The sequence below is a fragment of the Grammomys surdaster genome, unplaced genomic scaffold, assembly GCF_004785775.1.
Source record: "Grammomys surdaster isolate TR1022 unplaced genomic scaffold, NIH_TR_1.0 209, whole genome shotgun sequence".
NCBI classification, from domain to species: domain Eukaryota; kingdom Metazoa; phylum Chordata; class Mammalia; order Rodentia; family Muridae; genus Grammomys; species Grammomys surdaster.
This window is the reverse complement of record NW_021604654.1, coordinates 2,053,244-2,064,834: the sequence shown is the minus strand read 5'-3', so window position 1 is coordinate 2,064,834 and position 11,591 is coordinate 2,053,244. Positions and strand designations below refer to the sequence as shown.

General features: G+C 55.4%; 1 protein-coding gene across 1 annotated transcript; it reads right to left on the bottom strand.

The window, feature by feature from the left end:
- Positions 1-6,226: 6,226 nt before the first annotated feature.
- C2cd4c (C2 calcium dependent domain containing 4C) lies at positions 6,227-8,372 on the bottom strand. The gene is made up of 2 exons (XM_028771530.1): positions 8,076-8,372; positions 6,227-7,523 (listed from the first exon to the last, which is right to left on the bottom strand). The coding sequence occupies exon 2, from the start codon at positions 7,493-7,495 to the stop codon at positions 6,227-6,229; it is 1,269 nt and encodes a 422-aa protein (XP_028627363.1). The 5' UTR covers positions 7,496-7,523; positions 8,076-8,372.
- Between the last annotated feature and the right edge of the window lie 3,219 nt (positions 8,373-11,591).

The following is an 11,591-nucleotide window of genomic DNA, read 5'->3' as shown; positions in this document are numbered from 1 at the left end:
GCTCCTCAGCCCCCTCACACTGTGGGGCTCCTCAGCCCCCTCACACTGTGGGGCTCCTCAGCCCCCTCACACTGTGGGGCTCCTCAGCCCCCTCACAGGCCTCATGGACACTGTGAGTGCCACGAGACTGCAGCTGAGTCTTCTCTGCCCAGGTCTGTGTGTTTGGGAGTGGGTAATGGTGAATCCTCTGTACCTCAGGACCCTTAGCAACTCCAGTCTCTCAAGTGTGCACTGCAAACTCTGCACTCTTCTCCTCAGTCAGATCTTCCCCATCTCTGTCCTGCCCCACAGACCTCTGGCAATGAAGCAGGGGGAGGTTCCCCTTCTAAAACATCATCAAACCCATTACCTGGGCTTTCAGTCAAGCCTGACAACCTATGTTTGATCCCAGGGACCCATATGTTGGAGGGAGAGAACTGACTCCCATGAGTTGTCATCTACACACACATGCACACACATACACACACACATACATACACACACTAAGTAAATAAATAGATAGATAGATAGACAGACAGATAGATTTTTGAGACAGGGTCTCATTATGTACCCATGGCTGGCCTAGAACTTGCTGTATAAACCAGACTGACCTCAAACTCATAGAGATCCACCTGCATCTGCCTCATTTGTAAAATCACAATAGTGATATAACACCCAGTCTCACCCTTGCTGGTAACACAACCATGTCCTGGCTAGGGCCCTTGACTGAGCAGGAGCTCGGGCACACAGGAGCCATTGTCCTGTCTCACTAAGGCTACAGTGTTGTGGGCTGCCAGCTTGTCACTTGGCTTCCTGGGCCTCCCTTTGGCAGGGCGGCAAGTTCCCAGAGTAAATGGAGAGTGGATAAAAATGAGGACATGGCCGCGCCATGGTATAGTTCAAGGGGGAGGGGGTCTGTAGATATGACGGAGAGAACAGCCAGAGGTGGCTGGAAGAGTCCAGAGCAGAGAAAGTGCCGGATTGAACTTGGCCAACCAAGTAGACCAGGCTGGTGAGAGGAAGGATGGAGGGAGAGCAAGAGAGGAAGAGAAAAGACCAGGAGCCAAGAGCAGAGGACCAAGAGGAAGCAAGAAAAGAACGACAACCACATGTGGACAAAATGGCTGATTTTGATTGGCGTCAGAAGCCCCTGGCCTGGAGAAGTTTGGGGAAAGCTGCAGGGAGGGGATGAGAAGGGCAGAGAGGAGTCACAGGCACTGAATGAACCTATCCACCTGTATGCACTTTGGCACGCTCATAGGCTCTATAGTTAGCTGTATGCCCTGGGTCTCTTTGGGACCTGATAGTTGTTACCTGGTCTTGTGGAGTCGTAACACATCTAACTGTTGCTCTAAACTGCCCAAGTTGGGAGAGGGCTCTGGATGTCATCTGGGACATGAGTCACCACGGGACCTGCCTGCTTCTATGGACTTAGTAGCCAGATTTGAGCACTAACTAATGAGCACTGAGCACCTTCTGTATGCACTGTTTGCTGTGTGCAGCCAGGGTGCTTTGATCACTTACTGCATATGGCTAACATACTGAATACTAGCTAGCTCTATCCCATGGCCAGCAGCTCACAAGTCTGACGCTTATTCCCAGCTCAGGTTATGAAAAATCCAGAGCTTGGAAAGGAACAAAAATATCACTCTTGCCTTCTTGGTAGATCAGGGCCCTCCCATGGCGTGGCGTGGCGTGTGAGTTCTGAGACAGGCCAGTCCAGGATAATCCCCTAAGGCCTAAAGCCCTCCCTGCTTCAACCAAGACACCCTGTAGAGCTGACAGACCCCCTCCCAAGAGTCAGGCCCAGCCCAGCCCTCTCTCTGGCAATGGGAGAGACTGACTCTCCCCTCAGCACTCCAGTGAGCAGAACACTGTGTGTCAGTCTCTACCCCTCCCACACCACCATCAGGGTAGGATGCAGCAGGATGCTGGGGAGGAAACTGAGTCACAGAAAAGGGGCAACCTGCCAGGATTCAAACCAAGGCTACACTGCATGAAGAGCAGCCCTGAACCAAGGCCTACCATCAGTAGCCCTGAGGGCAGGTGCTTATACAAACCATCATAAAGTGGGTAAACAAGTGGCCAGCTTGCACACCACACCCTGTGAACACCTAGGTGTTCGCTGCCATGCAGCCCCAGCTCTTCCTCCCCTAACTCCAGCACTTCAAACCCAAAGTCAGCTGAGCTGGCTGAGGCCCTGCCCACCTAGAGCAGGAGGGGGGACTACCATCCAGGGAGCCGCTGCTTCTGCCTTGACAACCTGCAATTACCACCTAATATGATTGTGTTAATTACCATTGCAGAGCATCAGGACTGAGCCCAGGGTGACCACACACACACACACACACACACACACACACACAGGGCTTTCCAGGCTGATCATGTGCTCAGCTGGAACCCCACACAGTTGAGTAGAAAATAGAGGCTTGAGCATGGAGATGAAGGGAGGCCCCTCAAACAGCCACAGTACCCCACATCAGTGAGTGGGCTTACGGAGGGCAGGTGGGGCTCCAGAGTTCATGGACTGCTGCAGAGTAGAGCCAGCAAGGGCATCCCTGTGTCTCACCTTTCCCTGCTCCCTTCCTTGGCCCCCCACCCCAGACCACCTTCCTCCACTCCCTTCCTAGGTTCAGTGTCTTCTACAGATCGCAGGCAGGAGGCTCATGTCCTGCAAGTATCCACTGCCCAGGCTTCTGGAGGTATGTCCCTTATGTGCTTCATCCTGGGGCATCCCAGGACAAGGACCTCACCTCTCAACCATAAGGTTACTGCCCCAGCATTCTTGATGGAAACCGTCAGTCTAGAGCACAGAGGGGACTTCCAGGCTGAAAGGATGCCCAGCCATGGCCAGCAGGCACAGCTGAACCCAGGCAACCAACATGGATGCAACCCTCCCCTCAGCTCAGCGTTCCTTATGCGGGTTCCCTCTAAGGAAGGTGAATCGCCTGTGAGTGAACCCCCTAAGAGGCATCTGCGTATGAGCACCCAGCTGCCCACTGCATCTTCAAGGGAAGACAGTTCAGATGGAAGCCACATTTGCAGGGTGCATGCTGACACTCATGCCTGCCTCTGCCATCTCCACAGACCTTGCCACCTGAGTCCCCTGGCTGTTGCAAGGCAGAGAGAAGTTCTCCTGGGACTCATGTGAACAGGCAATGTCAGACACAGTCTGTGCTTCCTCAGGTGTCCTCACAGGCAGTATGAGGTGAGAGAGGGGAGGAAGGAGGGACCAGGCTGAAAGGGGCTCTCAGCTTCAGATACAGCAATAGCATTGGAAATCATGATGCAGGCTCTGTGCTTTGGCCCAGGGAAGCCACAGCCAGATACAAAGACACAGGGTAAACATGGCATAAAAGGGCACACATACATTACATATAGACACAGGTAAACACACGCAAAAAAGTATAAAAACCAAGACAGAGATGTGTTCAGAGGCACACAGGGTGTTGGTGAGACACACAAAACACTTGCTTCCAAGAGATGACATCAGCTCTGGAATGGCATGAATGTGGCCCAGGCTAGTTGCCCTGACAACACATCCCAGGGCCTCAGCCTCAGTGGCGCTGCCCATCTGGCCACTGGCAGGAAGGGCTGCTGGGATCCTGAGCCAGAAGGGGGGATCAGGGGGATCCCAGTGGCAACAGGAGGACCTGATGTGCCCTGGGGCAGAGAGGGACACAGTCCTGTCCTGGGGTCAAAGCAATGTGGGGTCCTTGATGGGGACCAGTGAGGCCACAGGGCACCGGGTGGGCAGCAGGGGCTGTGCCCTGTCCTGGGGCCTAGGAGACCTGTCAGTCCATAGCCCTGAACCTCCAGTCACCAGGGCAGCCAGCCTGGGTTCTGCTCACTTCTCTCCTGTAGCCATGGACATGGCCAGCCCAGCCCAGCCCTTCCCACATAGTCCCAATTTCTTCCCTCCGTTACTGTTTCCCATGCCCAGACTGTCAGAAGACCACAGGTGTCACAGCACGGGAGGTCTCCCCCTTAGCATTGGTCCAACCCACCCATGGGACAGAGGTTAGGAGCCCACGTTGACAGAGTGGCCCCAAGGTGACGAGGGGCAGTGAGACCTTCCACCTCCAGTCCTCCCATCTAAGGCATCTGCACCCAGCTATGCTGACCACGTGTGCATGGGAATGGTGACCCCAGCGACGAGATGTCCCAACTCCCGTGTCAGAATCATTCCCACACAGTGACTTACTGCAGAGAAAACCCTGCTCCAGCTAAAAGGCCCTACAGGGTTTCTGTAGTGTTACTCCTAGGTGGGTGGTGGGCTAGCAGGGAGATTAAAGCGCTTAAGAACCATCATTAATAGTCAGCTTTGAAAAAAATAAAGTTACAGAACTGCTTTGTAATTGCAGTAAATTTCAAATAATATCAAATTAGTTACATTATAAAGTGCCTACCTACCTAGGCAGCAGCCTCTAAATCTGTCTTCTGTCTCACTGAGCCAGACAGGTCCAGGCTAGTTCCTGGTTTAGGCAACTGGCAGTACCTAAAGAGACTACAAGTAGGCAAATAGAAAGAAACTGGAGCTAGCTCTCTGGGGACTGCACAGCTTGCCTCCCTCCCAACCTCCACCAGATAGCTGGACTCTCCACAGAGTCCACAGGCCTTCAGCACCTTGTGGGATATCCACAGTGTCCACTCTGTGGACTGTTGTGAAGACAGACTAAGTTGTATAAATGGAGACTGAGGACAGAACCCAGCACTGGGACCTGTGAGTCCCCATCACAACGGCTAGGGTCTCCCTACCTCTTCTATCTTCTGTACAGCTCCAAGCAGCAGAGAGTGGGAGTGTGCGAAAGGTCTTCCTCACCCCGGGCTCCCCCACCCTGCCAGCCATCCACAGTGAAACTCTTGTTGTTATTAAACACAAATCAAGCAGGCCTGCACCCCCGCACTCCCCAAACACCTTTACTGCACTAAAAACAGCATTATAAACAAACACATTTGGGGGAGGCGTCTTAAAAGATTCACATACAGTCAACTGCAAACAGATATCAAACAGTGCAGGGTGTAGAAAACAGGGCCCCACAGAGCATAGAGAGGATGGGAGGCAGAAAACAGCAGGAGACCCTAGGACCCTCTGCCCACCACTCCAACTGACCAGCCCAGATCCCAGATGTGCCCTAGTTTCACAGAAAATGGGGACCAGGCCCGGGGGTGGGGGGTGGCTCAACTCCAAGGTGCTTGGCTCGCCTCAAGGGTCCAAGCAATCAACCCTGAAATCCTTTTCTAGAGGGACAAGGGCTTTTGGAGTTTGAGGAGATAGCAAAAGACAAAGGGACGCTGGACCCTCCCTGGTCCACCATTATCCAACAGGTAGTCCATTCTATTCTGAGCCTTAGAGTTGGTACAAAACACAGTAGCCATTCAAGGACCCATGCATCTCACCCCATGAGGATTTCCTATGCAGGAAAAACACACATACACAACCCAGAGCCCCACCCCCCCCCAACAAGTGCACACAGGTGTGTGCATGCACACACAAACACAAACACCACACAGACACACACACAACCCACCCACCACAGCTATAGCCTATTTACACTCTGGAGCAGAGAGCACTTGCCAAGGGCACCCTGGGAAGGTGGTTTGTAGCTTGCAGGATGGGGAGAGAGCCACAGGCCTGAGGCAGAAGCTCCGGGGTTACGATGGCTCTGGCTGATCGGCAGGAGTGAAGGGAAGCCTGTGCCAAAGAGCCATCAGCCGAGAGTCACCGCCTCCCTCGACTCTCAGCACTCTAGCTTTCTTTTCCCCAGCTCAGGCTGAAGGCCAAGCCCTCCTGTGGTTCTGGATGGAACATCAGCGCCAGAACTTGGGAGGCTAGACCTACCTGGAGCCAGCCTGGACAGGGAGGATGACCTCCCAAAGACTGGGGGATGTCACAAAGAAGTTCTCAGAGCGTCTGAGCAACCAGACTGTGGAAAAACACCCGCGTGCAGTGAAGGAAAACGAAAAACAAAAAACCCAAGTTCCATACTCAGGGAACTCTACTCTGAGTCCCAGCCGCTTTAGGTACCGGGATCCTGGGACTGCTACGAACCCCACAACTCTATGTGGATGGGTCAAGGTGGAGTGGGGAGGAGTTCCGGTCAGCAGGGCAGTGTTAGCCCCTGCAGCCCATCTTCTTCTAAGAAAAGAGCAGTCCACTAAGAGATCCAGGGAACGCAGGGCCACAGGCCCCGCCCACCCCCGCCCGCCCGCTCAGCTAAGGATAGAGGGGGAGGAACCAGTGACCTCACAGAAAGGGCAACAGGGAGGTCAGCGGCAGTTCCTCCTCCCCAAGGAGCGTATCTCGCTTGAGGCTGCTACCCTTATTGACAACCTTGATTCTGAGGGCCAGCTTACGCACACTGGCTGGTCCCAGGCCGTCAAAGAAGAAGTCCTCGTTGAAGATGGGGTGGCGGCTGTTTTTGATGATGGTGCTCCGCTGCTTCTGCAGCTTCCCGGGCACCAGGCACAGCCCCACACAGCAATTGATGCTCCGGGCATCACACGGCCGGTCATACAGGCCCTCAGCCGCCAGCAGGCGCACACGCAGGCGGGCCTGAGCAGCCTCGTACTCGGCCAGCAGCCTCACGCTGCCCCTGGTGCCCATCCGTACTGTGTGCTCTCCACGTGGTGCCTGGCCAGACTCGGGGCCTGGCTCCGGAGTAGCCCTGCGGGTCAAGCGGCGACGGACACCTGGGCTGGTGTCTGGTGTGCTGTCATCCGCAGACAGGGAGCCATGGCGACCTACCGACTGTTTCAGCTGGCTCACTTTGGCCTGGCTGTCCTGAGCAAAGCCCTTGAGCAGCGATACAGAGCGAGACAGCAGAGGGGACCCGAAGGGGGACGACTCAGCAGAGGACCCTGTGTCACTTTCCCCGCCACTGAAGTAGCGGCTAGGGCTCATCAGGGCTCCCCCAACCTCCCGGGATCCCCCATCACCTCCATTGGCCTTGGCCCCTGCTCGTCGGCGGCCAGCACCAGGGGATCCGACTTGAGCCAGGGCCCCGTGTTCACTGTGGAAAAGGGACTCCTTGCGTCTGGTGTGGGGGCTCTCGGCCAGTGTGGCAAAGCCATAGGATGTCTGAGCCTTGGGCACAGAGGGCAATGACATGGCACCCTGTGCCTGGGGGTCAGCGTTGGTGGCTTCCTCGGCTGTCCAGTCCTCCGCACTCTCTATCTGAATCACGTGCCGTGTAGCTGCCTTCAGCAGGCTCCTGCTCTCTGAGGCCAACTTGACCGGCAGCCGGGGACTGCGAGGTGCTCGACGGGGCCCAGGTGAAGCCAGGTTTTGCTCTGAGGTGGAGGGGCCCAGGTCAGCCTGTCCCTCAGCCTCTGTGGGGCCTGAGGGCAGTTTGGGCGGGATGAAGAAGTCGGGGATCTTGTCCGGAGTCAGCACGTTGCTATACAAAGGGCCCTTGGAGGCCTTGTCCCCAGCCTCACCACCCACCCCGCGGCTGGCACCATTCTCCCCAGACCCCCGAAGTCGTTCCAAGAACCACATGTTGGTTTTTCTCATGAGGGCAACAGGCAAGAGACCAGGGAGTCTGGGAAAAGAAACAGGGGTCAGAGGTGACACTTGTGCTCAAAGGTCACCTGTCAGGGCTGTCAGAGGGTGGGACTTGTGTTAAAGGGTCATCTGTTAGGGTTATCAAGAGGTTGGCATCTATGCCCAGCTGTCAACCGACTGTCAGGGATGTCAGGGGGTGGTACTGTATAAAGGAGTCATCTGCCAGGGCCCCATGGGGTTGACACCTGGTTCAGGAGTTACCACCTGTCAGGGTGGAAGCCAGCGTAGTGTAGGGTCACGCTAAGCACTTGGGGCGCCCTGAGGAGGGTCAGTCTCCCACGCGAGCTGGGCCCGGCCTGTATCCTGCGCACCCACCCACTACCTCAAGGAGTCGGGGTACCCCCCGGGAACCACAGGCCTGAGCATCCCGGCCCCGCCCCCGGCTGCCACCCACCTGTGGCTTCGGTACCCAGCTGCTGCGCTTTGCGTTGGGGGAGGCGGCGGCAGCCCTGGGCTCGGCGCAGCTAACTGACCGCGCCCCCGACTCCCTGTGCGCAGGGTATGGGCACGCGGAGCGCACTGGGCTCACCTGCCCCGCGGGCTGCGGCGACACCGGAACGCGGAGCTCGACTACGGCCGGCGCAGCTGCGAGCGAGGAGGCAGCTCAGTGGCCAGCTCTGCGCTCGGCGCGGGAAACCGCCCACCAAGCCGTATTCTTCCGAAAGCGGCCGCGCGCCCGCGTCCTCGCAACCCGCATGGGGCGGGGCCTCCCGGAACTGGCGGGGAATGGGGGCGGGGCCCCAATATGAATAGGGCGGGGTCTACATGCGGAGCGGGGCCTAGGAGATAGCCTCCTGGTTCAAGGTGGGGGTGGGCGGAGCTACTGGTAAATAGGGTGGGGCCTGAGAAAGGGGCGGAGCTGGCAAGAGTGGCTGGACTTCATTGTTCCGGCCTTGGGTAGCACTGAACCACCTGCCTGGTATAGGGTGGGTGGGGCGTGGCCTCTTAGTACAGAGAAAGAGTTCTGTGAGGGTGAGGGGCGGGCCTAGCTCGTGAGGCCGATCTTGGGTTCTTGACGGAGTCTCCTAATACCAACTTGTATAGCCTGTGGTCCTGAGCAGGACCCAGACTACTGATCCAGGCCTCCGGATGCTAGACTGAGTAGAATACAGTCTGGTTGGGGAGTTGAGGGGCGGGGCTTGTGGCACTGGATCCAGCTGAGTCAGGCTGTACCACTTCCAGTCCGGGCCTTGCTCCTCAGCTCTGGGGAGCACAACAGGCCCCTTCAGCTGATCTTCAACCAATAATAATAATTGTAATGATTGGAACTGGAACTGAGTCCTGTCAGCCTCTACACGACCTTCTCCATCTCTGGCTCCCATGGCACCCAGCATCCTCAGCATTTGTAGATGGGGTGACAGTTTCTCTCTAGAAGAACCCACCCAGAGAAAGACCTGATCACTGTTAGCTGGGTTTCCACAGCTCAGCATCAGGTCCTTGACGGAATGCACCTTCCATGGGCCTACATTTATCTGGTACCCATCTATGACCAAATGACTCAGATGCTGGGAACAGTCTGGTGGTCATTCTGGTGACCAATGAGACAGGTAGCCATGGAACAACACACAGGCGAGTGGCAATACAGGCATGTGGTTCTCCATGACAAACTATAACAGTCCTGGAGTGCTGACACACACCTTTAATTCCAGCATTTGGAGCAAGGAGAGGAACACAGGCAGGCAGAGCTCTGTGTGAGGCTAGTCTGCTCTACATAGTAAGTTCTAGGGCAGCCAAGGCTACATAGTGAGACTGTCTCAAACAAAACAAAAACAAAAGAAAGAAACAAACAAAAATCCTGTAACAGGAAATCTAGAGGGCAATGGAAGAAATTGCCATCTGTCGGCCATGGCAGAAGAGGCCTAGCATGGTAAGGCCAGGGCTCAAACCAAGGGTAGCTACAGGATCACAGCCCCCAGGAACCAAGCTGCCTTGGGCTTGCTCAGCTGGCCTGTGGCTATCCATACTCCCCTCTGTGTGATGTCAGGTAAGCGTCCCAGCCTCTCTGAACTCCTATAAGTGAGCAAGCATCTTAGCCAAGTGTCCTGACTCAAGCAGCAATGAACCCCAGAGGCTGGCTCCTGCAGCATTATACCTGGAAGCTTAGAAACAAAGGCCCATAGGGAAAGGTATCTGGAAGTAGATCCCCAAACCCACCCTCTTGGCCCCCGTGGACCCCACCCTGCAGGGAGGAAGCCTGGCCCTTCTAGCTGCCAGATGGCAGACAGGAGCCTTTTGATCAACAAAACCGTCTGCCGCTTTCTGAGCTGAGCAGACACATTGGCAGAGGCAGACAGGGCCAAACCCCTCCTATCCTGGACTCAGGTTCTGTTCTTGCCACACAGAGCGCCAAGATTAGGAGGTATATCGATCCAGCTTCTTCCTGCAGTCCTGAGTCGTGCCACCTCCTGCTGTGTGACCCTTGCCCCCAGGCCAGTGGGAGGGGTATTTCCCAGAGGTCTGTGAGGCATTCTGCTCCTATCTCAGACTGAACAGATGGCTCAGTGCTTAAGAGAATTTTGCTCTGGGAGGATCCAGGTTCAGTTTCTAGCACCCACCTTGAGTGCAGACATAAACATAAAATTTAATGCAATACTATAGAATTAAGACTCAATGCTCAAGACTCAGTGCCAATCCTGTGAGCACACAGCTCTAGCAGGGACACTCAGAATGGTGGGCTGTGGGCAGAAGGGCCTGACTGCTCCTTGTCCATAGCCTATTCACTTCCAGACATGTGCAGCGCTTGGCAGGCCTACAGAAAGCTGGATCTCCTGTCTCTGTGTGACAGGCTTATAGACACTTCAGAGGAAGACAAACCCAGAATTTGAACTCAGAACTCTCCTACACCCATCCTAAGAGCCCTCAGGGCAAATGTTTGTTAGTTGAGTAGTTGATAGTGTGAAAGGTCAGGCTGTAGATATAATTCCCCCAGAGCTACGCATGTGGGCTTCCTGATCCCTGCTCATCTCATACCCAGGCACTCTAGACTCCTCTGGCTCAGGGATCAGGGAGATGATGGGGCCCGGCAGCTCTGCCATCCTTCCCACCCCTCACCATGGAAGGGGGGGCCTTTGGCAAGTCACCTGCTCTCCCAGCATCCATCTCCTAACGTGTACAATGAGATCTGGAGTCCCTCACTCAGACATGTCCAGAGCAGCATCAGACACAAGGACTGGAGAGGATGGGTGTTGGACGGCGGGAAGGCAGAGGGTATGGATGGATTCATAAGTGAAGCTCATCTAGACCCCTCCTTGACCCGGTCCCTGAGCCTAACTACACTTCCTCTTCCAGGTCCTCAGATGTCCTTGTCCTATCAATGAACTCTTCCCGCCATAGTGCTTCTTTTCACTGGAAACCTTCATGACTTAAGAAGCCCAGCAGCTTTCTCCAGCACTCCTCGGCCCTGTGTCCTTCACCAGTCCCTAGGCAAGCCAGCTTCACGCGCTCTCACTTTACCCAGAACTCTCTTCCTCCTGGGTATCACCAACAGTCCCTCAACAAAGCTCTCCAGGTCCTATGGGATCCCTGAGCTCCAGAATTCTCCTTCCAGATGTTTATCTGGAAAATACACAGTGGTGACTTGCTGATTAACATCTGAGATAGTCTTGTATCCCTGCCGCCACCAGAAGTCCTAGTGGATGAGGGGTGCTCAAAGGATCGTGGTGGGAGGGGTGGATGAGCTGGTACATGGGTAGATGAGGAAGAGTAGGTGAGGTGTGGATAAGGCTGAAGGTGGAGTGGGTGAATAAAATGATGGGTGAGTGGTCGAAACAGAGAATAGGTGGGTAGGTGGATGGGTGGATAGATGGGTGGATGGATGGATGGGTGGGTGGGTGGATGGGTGGATGGATGGATGGATGGATGGATGGGTGGATGGATGGGTGGGTGGATGGATGGGTGGATGGGTGGGTGGGTGGATGGGTGGATGGATGGATGGATGGATGGGTGGATGGGTGGGTGGGTGGGTGGATGGGTGGATGGATGGATGGATGGATGGATGGGTGGATAGATGGATGGATGGATGGGTGGGTGGATGGATGGATGGATG